General features: G+C 39.1%; 3 protein-coding genes across 3 annotated transcripts; 1 reads left to right on the top strand and 2 right to left on the bottom strand.

Annotated features, from left to right (window-relative positions):
- Window positions 1-219: 219 nt before the first annotated feature.
- Window positions 220-1,043, top strand: LOC105049272 (large ribosomal subunit protein uL11). Its single transcript, XM_010928871.4, has one exon. The coding sequence runs from the start codon at window positions 283-285 to the stop codon at window positions 781-783; it is 501 nt and encodes a 166-aa protein (XP_010927173.1). The 5' UTR covers window positions 220-282; the 3' UTR covers window positions 784-1,043.
- A 1,320-nt stretch (window positions 1,044-2,363) lies between these two features.
- Window positions 2,364-2,771, bottom strand: LOC140859143 (probable LRR receptor-like serine/threonine-protein kinase At4g31250). Its single transcript, XM_073260685.1, has 2 exons — window positions 2,712-2,771; window positions 2,364-2,657 (listed from the first exon to the last, which is right to left on the bottom strand). Exons 1-2 carry the CDS (start codon window positions 2,769-2,771, stop codon window positions 2,364-2,366), a joined length of 354 nt encoding a protein of 117 aa, XP_073116786.1.
- Window positions 2,772-4,895: 2,124 nt separating this feature from the next.
- On the bottom strand, window positions 4,896-11,188 carry LOC105049270 (protein APEM9). Its single transcript, XM_010928870.3, has 6 exons — window positions 11,043-11,188; window positions 10,029-10,193; window positions 8,152-8,229; window positions 7,392-7,674; window positions 5,500-5,891; window positions 4,896-5,160 (listed from the first exon to the last, which is right to left on the bottom strand). The coding sequence occupies exons 1-6, from the start codon at window positions 11,090-11,092 to the stop codon at window positions 5,031-5,033; spliced, it is 1,098 nt and encodes a 365-aa protein (XP_010927172.1). The 5' UTR covers window positions 11,093-11,188; the 3' UTR covers window positions 4,896-5,030.
- Between the last annotated feature and the right edge of the window lie 210 nt (window positions 11,189-11,398).

Raw genomic sequence — 11,398 nt, 5'->3', positions numbered from 1 at the left:
TTTGAAACGTTGACCGCTTCCAATCTTGAGTAAACGTTGAGGCCCACGTTGTTGTCCAAGCCCATATTTCACAAGTCCAAGTTTGGCTCGACCACCCATACATGGATCCGCGGCGGGCCTGGGCCTTTCTCTGAAAAGGACACGGCCGGGATCCATTCACCGCGCGCGGTGCACAAAGAATTTCTCCACACTATATATATACTGATCCGAGTCCAACCCTTGCTCTTTCAAAAACCCTAACCCTAACAATCCTCCCAAGTTCTACCCTCTGCCGCCGCTGCGATGCCACCCAAGTTTGATCCGTCCCAGGTCGTCGACGTTTACGTCCGCGTGACCGGCGGCGAGGTCGGGGCGGCGAGCTCCCTGGCGCCGAAGATCGGTCCCCTGGGTCTCTCCCCCAAGAAGGTCGGTGAAGACATCGCCAAGGAGACGGCCAAGGATTGGAAGGGCCTGCGCGTCACCGTCAAGCTCACGGTGCAGAACCGCCAGGCCAAGGTGTCGGTGGTGCCCTCCGCCGCCGCCCTGGTGATCAAGGCCCTTAAGGAGCCGGAGCGCGACCGCAAGAAGACCAAGAACATCAAGCACAACGGCAACCTCTCGCTTGACGACGTGATCGAGATCGCCCGGGTGATGCGGCCGAGATCCATGGCCAAGGACCTCGCCGGCACCGTCAAGGAAATCCTCGGCACCTGCGTCTCCGTCGGCTGCACCGTCGATGGCAAGGACCCCAAGGACCTCCAGCAGGAGATCACCGACGGCGACGTCGAGATCCCCTCCGAATAGAGCCGCAGCCGGAGGTTTCAGTCGCACACCCCGCCGTTTGCCTGATGTAATAGAGTTAGCTTCTTGTTTTCCCGTCCAACCATCCTATGTTTCCTGTTTTCCGTCACTTTTTTATTTTTATTTAGTATCGTCTCTTTGATCCAAGTCTTTAAGCAAGAATTTTGGATTTTTGGATGTTGAAGTTTAGCTTTCGATACAATACCATGGATTGTTCATCTGATTATCTATGAGCGAATTCAGTGCTATTTTAGCCGTCGAAATGTGGTTTTTATTAAGTTTTCTCTGTTTTCGATTATTATCTACGGATTGCTGGATGTTTATAGCTTCGCTTACATGCGTGGATTTGGTAGGTGATGGCAGATTTATGAAAGTAGTTTGAAAGTATGTACACCGTTTTTGCCACCAAATTTAAGGTGGTTATCTTTGTCTCCCTTCATAATATGATACTTCTGCACTTTATTAGGATAAACTTCTGCAATTTTCCTCCAGTTTGGTTGATGGTTGATTTCGATGGTATCTGCTTGAAATCATTCCATGCCAAGCATATTTCATGAGGATCCGTCGCCAGAATCATTGAGAAAATGTCCGTGCTAGGGCGTAGGAAGTCAATGTTGTTCGGTTACATTAGGTGTTTGTTTAAAGTACTGGCAACTTTTGTAGGCAACCTTTTTAAGGTCGGTTGTAGTTTATGCATGAAGGCCAAGAGTGCTTGTTTAACTCATATCTTTCTTTTACAACTACAATTGATCCGCTGCAAGAGATTGGAGGACAGGGGACTTTATCAATGCCAGCATGGAGAAGAATTTCCATTCGAACTTTACATAGTTTCATGTCTATGCTACAAGGCATGGCTTGTATGCCATATCAAGCAGTGTGAAGGTTTCTGATAATTGGGTTGTTTATACTCGTGAAGGTGGGCTGCAACATTCTCGGAGCAACTTTGTCTTGATTCTTTCATTTAATTTGTTTTTGCAATCAATCTCTACGTTAGAATAATGTGAAAAAATGAGGAGCTGGAAGAACTATAAAACTGTAAACACTTGATTAAATCGGTAGCAAAACAACATCCCTATGTACCAATTTGATTGACAAACAAAAAATGTAGGGATGTGAGGAATGTGTAAGTGGTGCCAAAAAGGATGCATCTCTAAATTTTCATACAAGCAAAATAAACTTAGCATAAAAGATGGATTATGAGACTAGCATTTAGTGTACTATGCATCTTAATCGCTAAGGAGAATTTGATGGATGATTTTAATCTCGTAAAATGCTACATGTTGGGACTGATGACATGTTTGGGATTTCTGTTCTTTCCCCCATCCCGTGCTGTTATTTTCTGTGATAACCAGCAAGGTCGACACTGACAGAATAGATACGGCCCATGAATAAATTGTTTGAAACCAGATCTATTTACATTTTGATGAATGTAAATTGAAGAAGACTGTTTGTTTATCTTATTCTTTCAATATGATTTCGTATGAGAGGCGTATAATTAATCAGGAGCCCATTTTGTCGTAGGTGGAGGGAGTAAACTTTATGTGGGGACATGTTGGGTAAGCGGCTTGAGCATGGGTTCTCTGTTATGCAACAGATATTCCGGAGAGCAGCAATTTTCCTTCTCTGTTATGCACGGTTGAAGTGTTGTCCGCATCCCCTCCCCCTCTTCTTTCTCCTATCTTCTCAACAGCTTCCTTCATCTCCCACCTCTTTTCGATATGCTCCTCGCCACAGGCTAATGCAATCTGCAGCAGCTTCAACATCTCTCCCTCAGCGCTCCTGGACCGGCTCATCTTGCTGTCGAGCACTCGGCCGACCCACTCTTCTCTGGCGACTGAGTTCACCCAGTCCACCAAATCAGTGCTCTCCCTCCCTTGCTGTGGGGACCTTGCGTGTCAAATCCTTTAGTATCTGCATGCAAGTCTCCATACATCACTCTTCTTGGATGTTCCGCTGATTTGCTTGCACTCGGGGTACTTGTAGGCCACCATGAATTGTGCAGCGTGAGATTGGTTCGTGACTGGAATGAGGGCATAATCGGTCGGGAGGGGCAAGGGTGGCAATCGAATCTGATCGGATATAAATAGATTGGATTAAATATAGATTGCCTCCGGTTCCGTCCCATTGGAGCTCTTGCCGTCTCTTGCTCCACCCCACCAGAGCTCTTGATCGACCTTATCCTTGTTCGTCCCAAATTCCGCCGTGATCCCTTTGATTGAGCTCCTGGCCACCACCACGTGAGTGTAGTGGACCACGATGGCGCCATTCACCAGGTCAGATGCATGGTAGGGTCTAGGATACACGGCAACGGCGGCGAAAGGACTTCATGGCAGCATAGGTGGTGGGGAAGAGAAGAAGAAAGAAAGAGAGGAAAACCTAGGCTATGAATTGGGGACAGGGTCATTTCAGAAATATGAGGGCTAGGGTGGCGCGCAATTGAGAATTGGTGAAATATGCAGGATAGCATGGCGTATTGTCAATCATGAAATTTGTTGTGATCACCTCATGGATTGGACGAATTGGAGAAAAGAGCGTGCCAAATGGATGAAAGGGGCCATTAGCCCATTATTTACCAAATGGATAAAAGGGGCCATTAGCCCATTATTTAACTTATTTAAACGATCCTATATATTATCTAATCTGATACAATTCAAAAATTATATAGATTAAATAGATTAAATAATTTAAATATTTGAAATTTAAATTTAATTTAAATAATAAATAAAGTAAATAGATTAATTTATTTATGATCCAAATATGTTTAATCCAAATCTATATGATGGATTTCGTTGGAGGACTTAAAAGTAGCTGTGGGCCAGCCTTAACACGAGGATCCTATATATTTCACAAGGATGGAAGGAAAGGCAAGGACGACTTAAAATAGCCATGAGTCAGCCTTAACACGGGAATCGTCTATAGCCTTAACACGAGGATCCTATATATATTTCACAAGGATGGAAGGAAAGGCAAGAACAGCGCATATATTTGTGCCGGATGAAATTTTTTATGCACTGCAGACGGTGCAGAACTGCACACACCATTCACAGTGATAGATGAAATTTTTTGTGCACTGCCAACGGTGTAAAATTGCGCACACCATCCACAGTAATAGACTCACACAAGATAAATTTACACAAGGGGTCAGAAGAAAATTTTTTTTTCTTATTTTACATACCGCACCTCAATCTCGCACGTGAGTCAATCACTGCAGATGGTGCGCATTCTACGCTACCTGCAGTGCACAAAGAATTTCTCTTCCGCCGGATGTTGCTACGTTTCTGGCTTTATTATGGAACCAGTGATTGACAAAAGAGCAGGATTCTCGGTTTGATTTTCGAAAAAGACTGAAGGAAGACATATTCATGGTTCAATTATACTGCTTACGGTTAAAGATGGACAAAATCAGAGAATACAGAAGAAGTGTGGATGAAACAATTACACATAAGATGTTGCTTAATGTGCTATTTAGTTATTCGTCCAGGATTTAGCCGTTGGACCATTACGAACCCGGGATCTGAATCGTGATCTCCATTAATAGTCCTCCATATATTTGCGTTGCAGTTGCGGGTCACCTATCATATTGCTCCTTGTTTGCAATGCTAGAAGAAAGAATTTCATCTTTTTAAGGCAATTAGTGCTTCAAAGCCAAGCACTTGAACGCTGAACAATTTCCTGGTACCCAGCAAGAAAAAACACCATGCAAATGCTGGACATTGGCGCATAGTTTATTAACTAATAAACTTCTGTTTCGGAATCTGAAACACTTCAACAGAAGATATAATAGGCATCAAAGGCAAAAAAATAAAAAAGAAGAAGAAGAAGAAGAAAAACTCCGTTGAGTTATATTGCACCCTGCAAATTTTTATCATTCCCTACCTACCAGGTGAAACATTACAGGAAGCAACAAAATCATGATGATATGATGCAACAGTTCCAACATGCATCTGACACAGTGGCGTTTCACATCTTTTCCTAGGAGGAGAAAAGAGTTTCACCATTTAAGATGAACAATCTAAACATACATTATGAAATCAAATACTTACATAAATTACATGAACATCCATTTTAGCAGACAATTTTTGCTGAAAACTAGAACCTTTTATGATTACACCACCTTCCTTAGAACGATAACGAGCATTTAAATAATTCTTAGAATGCATATTTTTATGATGTTTTGCCATATTTATCTCACATTTCAATCAATGAAAACATCTCTTATGGCCAAGTGGTAAGGCAGAAATGCCATAAGATCACCTACTTCCCAGCAGGCCAGAAGGCATCTGTTGGACAGCAGCCAGTGGGTTAACCTGGACAGAAAATGCAAGCTGCCAAGCATCAATCAAAGCACTTCTTATAGATGATGCTCCTTTGGCCACCATCCTGTGAAATATACGAAGAAATAACCACTGCTTAGAGACTATCTCAACTGTGTTCCCAGATTGAATGGGAAGTCATGAATCATTTTTCATTGATAACAGTTCTTATCTCATCATTTTTTGATCATAAATAGAGAAACCCATGGTGATGCTATAGATCAAGATATTTAGTGGGCACAGTGCATGAGATACAATATACCATTAGTTTCAAGTAAGCAAATTTCAAAATGAGAAGGTAAATATTTTTTATTCTTGAAATCACTTTTTCCAAATTTTTAAATAACTATTTTCATTAATGTTGGCATTTAAAGAAATTGAAGTGTAGCATGATAAGAAATCTCACCGCTTCAAGATTGCACCTTTCTTCCGCAGAATGTAATATGTTAAAAATATCAATGGACCCAAAAGCATTAACTTTCCATGCTGAAGGACCAAGTGAATGTTGCCCAACCTCAAATTGACTGTGCGAAACCACCATAAGCATGGATGGATCCGATCTGAAATGCGCTGAATAGTTAGATTAACAGATTTAAATGAATCTGCTTTTGATTTATCTCCATTTGAATGGGGTAATGGCTTGATGGTCATAGGATAATTCTCAACTCGAGAAGGTGTGGACCCAGTGTCAAGAGCAGATAAGCTGCCAGTTTTCTCTATAGAATTAATTATCCTTGGACCTGGAGATGAGCTAGACTCTTTAGCACAATGCAGTGAGTGCAATCTCCTCAACATGTCCTGCCAAATTTAAAATAGATTATCGAAAAAATTATAATTCCTTAAACACAGCCATAAGAAAGAAAGAACTTAGATGTGGAAGAGGAGAGAGAGTTGTTATCACATATAGTAAGATAGACACATACTGTGACACAGGACAAGACATATGGATATCAATAGCCAACTAACTTTTCGCAGATCGCCAAGAATCAGATTAAGGAAACATTCTGCAAAAGGAACTCTTCAACGCTACTTTTGTTGGATATTTGTCATGATATCCATCAAGGTTTTCATTTGTTTCTCTTCTTTTTTCCTGAGACCTTCTGACATTATTCAAGCCTATACTCGCCACCATGATATATAGGCATGCCATCATTATTGGCGCACAGGTAATACCACACCTTATATTCTTCTGCAGCATCTCCTTGAGTAACCCATTGTACTCTAACACCAATTTTACAACATAAACACACCAACAATGAAAAGGTGCAAAACACTCATCTCTGTTTTGCTAATTTCATATGCAGGAATTCTAATAATACCCAACATCTTGAAACTGAACAACACTGAGCCCTGGAGTAGTGAAAATTTTGTTAGGGCTCACAAGAATGTTCATCTTGTAAGATATTGTCCACCTAATGTGACCCTTTTATGCTATCAGACATCTCCATAGTAATTTTTTCTCATCTAGTCTACTAAATCCAACGGTTTGATTAATTGCTTCAAGAACCTTGGTCAATATAGTCTTACTTGTATCACACTCATTATACTTAGTACAAGTCCAATCAACTTAACACATCCCCAAAGCCTTCCCAATGCAGATCCAGTTAAAAAACTCACTGCTCCAATTTCACAATTATAAATACATTTGCAAGATACAACAGAACTGGATTCTGAATATAAACAGCCAGTTTAAATTTGGATTTTGTTGAGGTTTGGTTTGACTATAATCTTGCCCGGACTAGTTGTGTGCACATCTTCAGGAATATAGACATAATACATTGGTATGACTCTTCTCCATAATGTTCACGAAGGAAACAAAGAGGATGCCTTAGAAGTAAAAGTTACAATCCATCGAGTCTTGCATATTCCCCAATTTCTTCACCAAATTCTCTTAACATATAGATATTCTGAAGCAATATCTCTCACATTCTGACTCCAGCAAGCCTTAAAATTACATGCTAGTTTCAAAGTTAAATCACACATCAGATAATAAAGTGGAACATCAAATTAAAAGATATCAATGAAGTGCCAAAATTAAATTATTATAATTCCAAAGTAGAGCAAGTATGGGATCCACTTTACAGGAAAAAGGTGGACGCCAGGAAGGTTAGTCTGTTTCATTATCATGACAAGGATATCCATTATATTGCTTTTCTTTGTGACATCTCCTTTTAAGGAATACTGTAGAACATATACTTGATGTATTCCATGAAGAAGAAAGATATCTTTGATCCTCATTAAAATCTATAATGCCAACATTTTGAGAGGCAGAAAACATACAATGATGATAATCCTTACCTGACGTTTTTCTTCAGGCAGCTCTGCTCTCTCTGTCCAAGATACAGCGAGGTCAAAATTATGCAAGATCATCCCAAGGAGGGTTATGGTGTAAACTTCTGCCACCTCTGAATAGTTTTCAGCATTCATGATTGACTGCCTTATGCCACCAGCAGAAGAGCTTCGTGGTTCTGCTTCTGTCAAAACATAGACATTGCCATCTAGATATTTCCACTTGCTGAGGAACTCCTCAAAGATTTCTCGTAGGTTAGATAAAAATCCTCCTGATATTTGCATGGAAGCCCTACCAAATCATCAAATTATCAATCGGATCTAATTCTTACAATGACAGTATCACAAGATATGCTAAATCCAAGGACTTGTTTGGATGATGAAAGCATTTAACCATGCTATAAGATAAAATATGCCAGCATTTCTGTTTAGGGAAGTAAAAGAAGAGAGGAGTTGGAGAGGGATCGGAGCGATTGGTGGGTCCAGAATCATGATTTGTCCAGATGTAAATCACCTCGGAATTGGAATTAGGCATATCTGAAACATTTAGAATAACGGAATCATCAAGCTGCCCCATTTATCTCCATCACCTTTCTTCTTTTCCCTCTTAACCTAGTTATTGCTAAGATAAGAGCTTCCAAGCATCCAAACATGGCCTAAAGTTTAGAACATTGAAGTCTCTATGATTAGCATGACTTCAACAGGTCAGCAAAAGCATTAGGGAAACCAGAAATATCATGTATGCCACAATATGGTAAATTTGTAGTACCCCGCTAGGAAGACTTGAACAGGTATAGCTGCCACTGAACCATATAATGATTCAAGTTCAATCAGCAGTTCAGATGTCCTGCAATTTTATCCAAAACCAAGTGAAAGGTTTAAATTAGTTCAGTCTCTGAATAACAGCAAAGATCGTGAAGCCTAAAAGCATAATGCAAATAAACATGACAAAAGGCTCCACAAAGTAATATCAGGAATTTGAAGAAACAACATATGTAAATTCTGTTTGTTTTCTTTTGAAAAATACAAAGTTATTGAGATACTGACTGAATATACATAATCAAGAACTACAAGACTTATGACCAACATTTGCAGCCAACTATGTAATATTTTCTTCATCATACGCTCACAACACAGTTAAACATCACATTAAAGCAGGCTTCTAAATTTTTCATGCACCCACTTCCATATTATCCCCTCTCCAACCCTTTTACTCATGCATGACCTCTCCTTGCGAAGGTCATCTTCAATGTATGTTGCACATGACCATGTGATCCAATCAATTCAGCATCACTAGATCTCCATCAGGTGCACCTTTTAAGCTTGCTCAATGCACGTTACTCCAGCTGCATCTTTCCTTGTGTTACCAAAATATTGCATGACCATCTCCACAACTATCACCAAATGCATGTAGTCATTTGTGATTATCGGATCTAAGTTGTCTTTTAATATTTTTATTAAATCTCTTCAGCATGTGGCAATCAGAAAGCTCTCACAATGAACATCTTGAAATTATCCACCTAATTCAAATTCTCTTAGACATCCTCATGTATTTCTTCAGAAACTTTATAATATATTTTTCATTCTTAACTCCACTCTCCATGATGTAGAAATCACATAACTGTGCAGATGATCATGTTGAAACCATCACTTCACTTCTCTTAGGTACATCTGCATATCTGTAATGAATCCATCTTGAATTCATCACATCAAATAATAGACTTTCCATATATGGTTGGTCAACATAGACAGCTGCAACTTTATATGAACTTCATATTATGGCTTGCAAGTTTACTATTATAATGAACACAAATCTGTATATCATCTTTTTTTTAAAAAAAATTAAGCATACATCTTTTTTTAAACCCCAGATCCACTTATACCATTTGTAGTTCTGGTATCTCAGCCTACTTCATGGCTACATGGAACAAAGCCACGGAAAATGATACAAGTTTTTGAGGAAAAAAAACCAGACCCATTACACCATTTGGAGTTCTAGTAAGTCAGTCCACTTTATAGCTACATGGAGCAAAATCACCGAAAAGAACAGGTTTGGCTGCAGGCAAGAAGAGCAACATTATTTCGATAGATCACAATAAATTCTTCTGAATGTTTCCTTTTTGACAAAATCTTCATTATGATAACATAAAAGTTTAGACGGACTCTTGATGGTTATGGCTAGAAGTAACATGTAGAACAACAATGCAATATTCAAAGGTTGAAAGCCTGCTTATGACTTGGTAATAAATTATATTCACTGTAATTTTGCATTATGTAATTCCCATAACTGTCTAGCTTCCTATAGAAATAATGATGGTATGTGGTAATCAACCTATAAAATGCATCAAACAATATATAGAAAACCACAATATTTTAAGGGACACACAAGACCTAAAATAACAAACAATTATAGCAAGGCGCGACCGTTGATAGAGTTCTTGTTCATCAGCCAATGCCAAGTTCTTGTAAACCTAGATAATAAGTTCACTGAGACATAAGGTCAACTTTGAGATTTTAATATAGCTATCAAGCTGATCTAAAGAACTTCCAGGTATTTACTTCCTTTAGAAATGATGATATGAGATATCAAAACTCTGTGACAAAACAAATTAAAATCAAAGAACATTGAACAGAAGAATAAGATACCTCCCCATTTCTCTCAGTGATTGTACGAACACCATACCAGCTGATACCATCATTTCGGCTAGTTCATTATCATCTATTGCTTCTGAAGAGGGAGTAGTATGTATTTGTCGAAGAATAGAAGAAGATAGAGATGCAGCGTCCTCAAACATGCAGCAAACCAGACAGCTGAACCATTCGGTTAAAATAAATAAATAAATAAAAATAATGCCGTATGATTAAGAGTTAAGTAGTGAGGGAGGCATCTAACACGGTCATACAATAACACCATAAGTTAAACGACCTATAATTAGGATTTATGATGATATTTTAATCCCTTTTTCATAGTTGAAAGAGATTTATTCATACATGAATTAATAGGTAACGGATAAGACCTTGGTGTTGTGATTACTCTCAGTATACACATTTATAATTTTTTTTTTTTAAAAAAAAAGAAATGTGATGATGCTTGAACAGTTGGGCTACCTACAAGGTGCTTTCCAAGAAATCAAATTCCATTCTTCCTTTTTTTCTTTTTTGTTTTTTTGTTTTTTTTGAGAAAAGCTTATTACTCAATCCACTAAAAAACAAACGCATGAAGAAAAAAAAAAAAAAAGGAAGAAAGAAAAACCTTCTTCGGCCTTCGTTAGGTATACAGGAATTTCACCAGGCCATAGGAGTCCGATATCATAGATACATGTGGTTAAATAATTTGAAGATGATGAAAGCTAAAAGACTCGTTGGAATCATAATACAATCACATATTCCCAGAAACAAAATACGTTGTCTTATTCCTAAGCAAATCGAAGCTAACACAATCATAATTCCTTCCAACACCAAACCTATAGCAAACAATTTTGTCTTTAAAGGATAAAGAAACCTACAACCTTCAAAAGGTACACGTCAACGCTCGTCAATTGCTGGAAAGAGAACGGAATAGGAAGATCGAGGAGGAACTAATTCCGCAACAACAATCAAAAGAGAGAGAAAAAGGAGAATCGAAATCACGGAATTGAAGTGAAATAACGAGTCGATTACCTCTCCGAAACATCGATCGCTTTCCAGGTCTCGGAGAGTGCCGCTGCCATTACTCCTAGGCTTCTTTTCCGTTCTTTCTCTCTGGCTTGTTCGGGAGACGGAGACTATAAACTGCGCCGAGACTTCTCCATGCTTTGTTTGATAAGGAGACGTCAACGGGTAGGATACCCGCAAAATTTGCTCGATCCGTATCCGAATCCGTTTAAAATCTTACTATCTGAATCCGTCCCAAACCCATTATGAAATTGACGAATTTTTTTGGAGCCAAAGAAGAATCCTTCTGATCAAAAATTCTCAAACCCTACAAAATATCAGATTAAGCTCTTAAAACCGCCACAACTAGCACAAAATCACGT

The sequence above is a fragment of the Elaeis guineensis genome, chromosome 7 (genome assembly GCF_000442705.2).
Source record: "Elaeis guineensis isolate ETL-2024a chromosome 7, EG11, whole genome shotgun sequence".
Classification (NCBI taxonomy): Eukaryota; Viridiplantae; Streptophyta; class Magnoliopsida; order Arecales; family Arecaceae; genus Elaeis; species Elaeis guineensis.
This window is presented reverse-complemented; position numbering and strand designations above follow the sequence as displayed.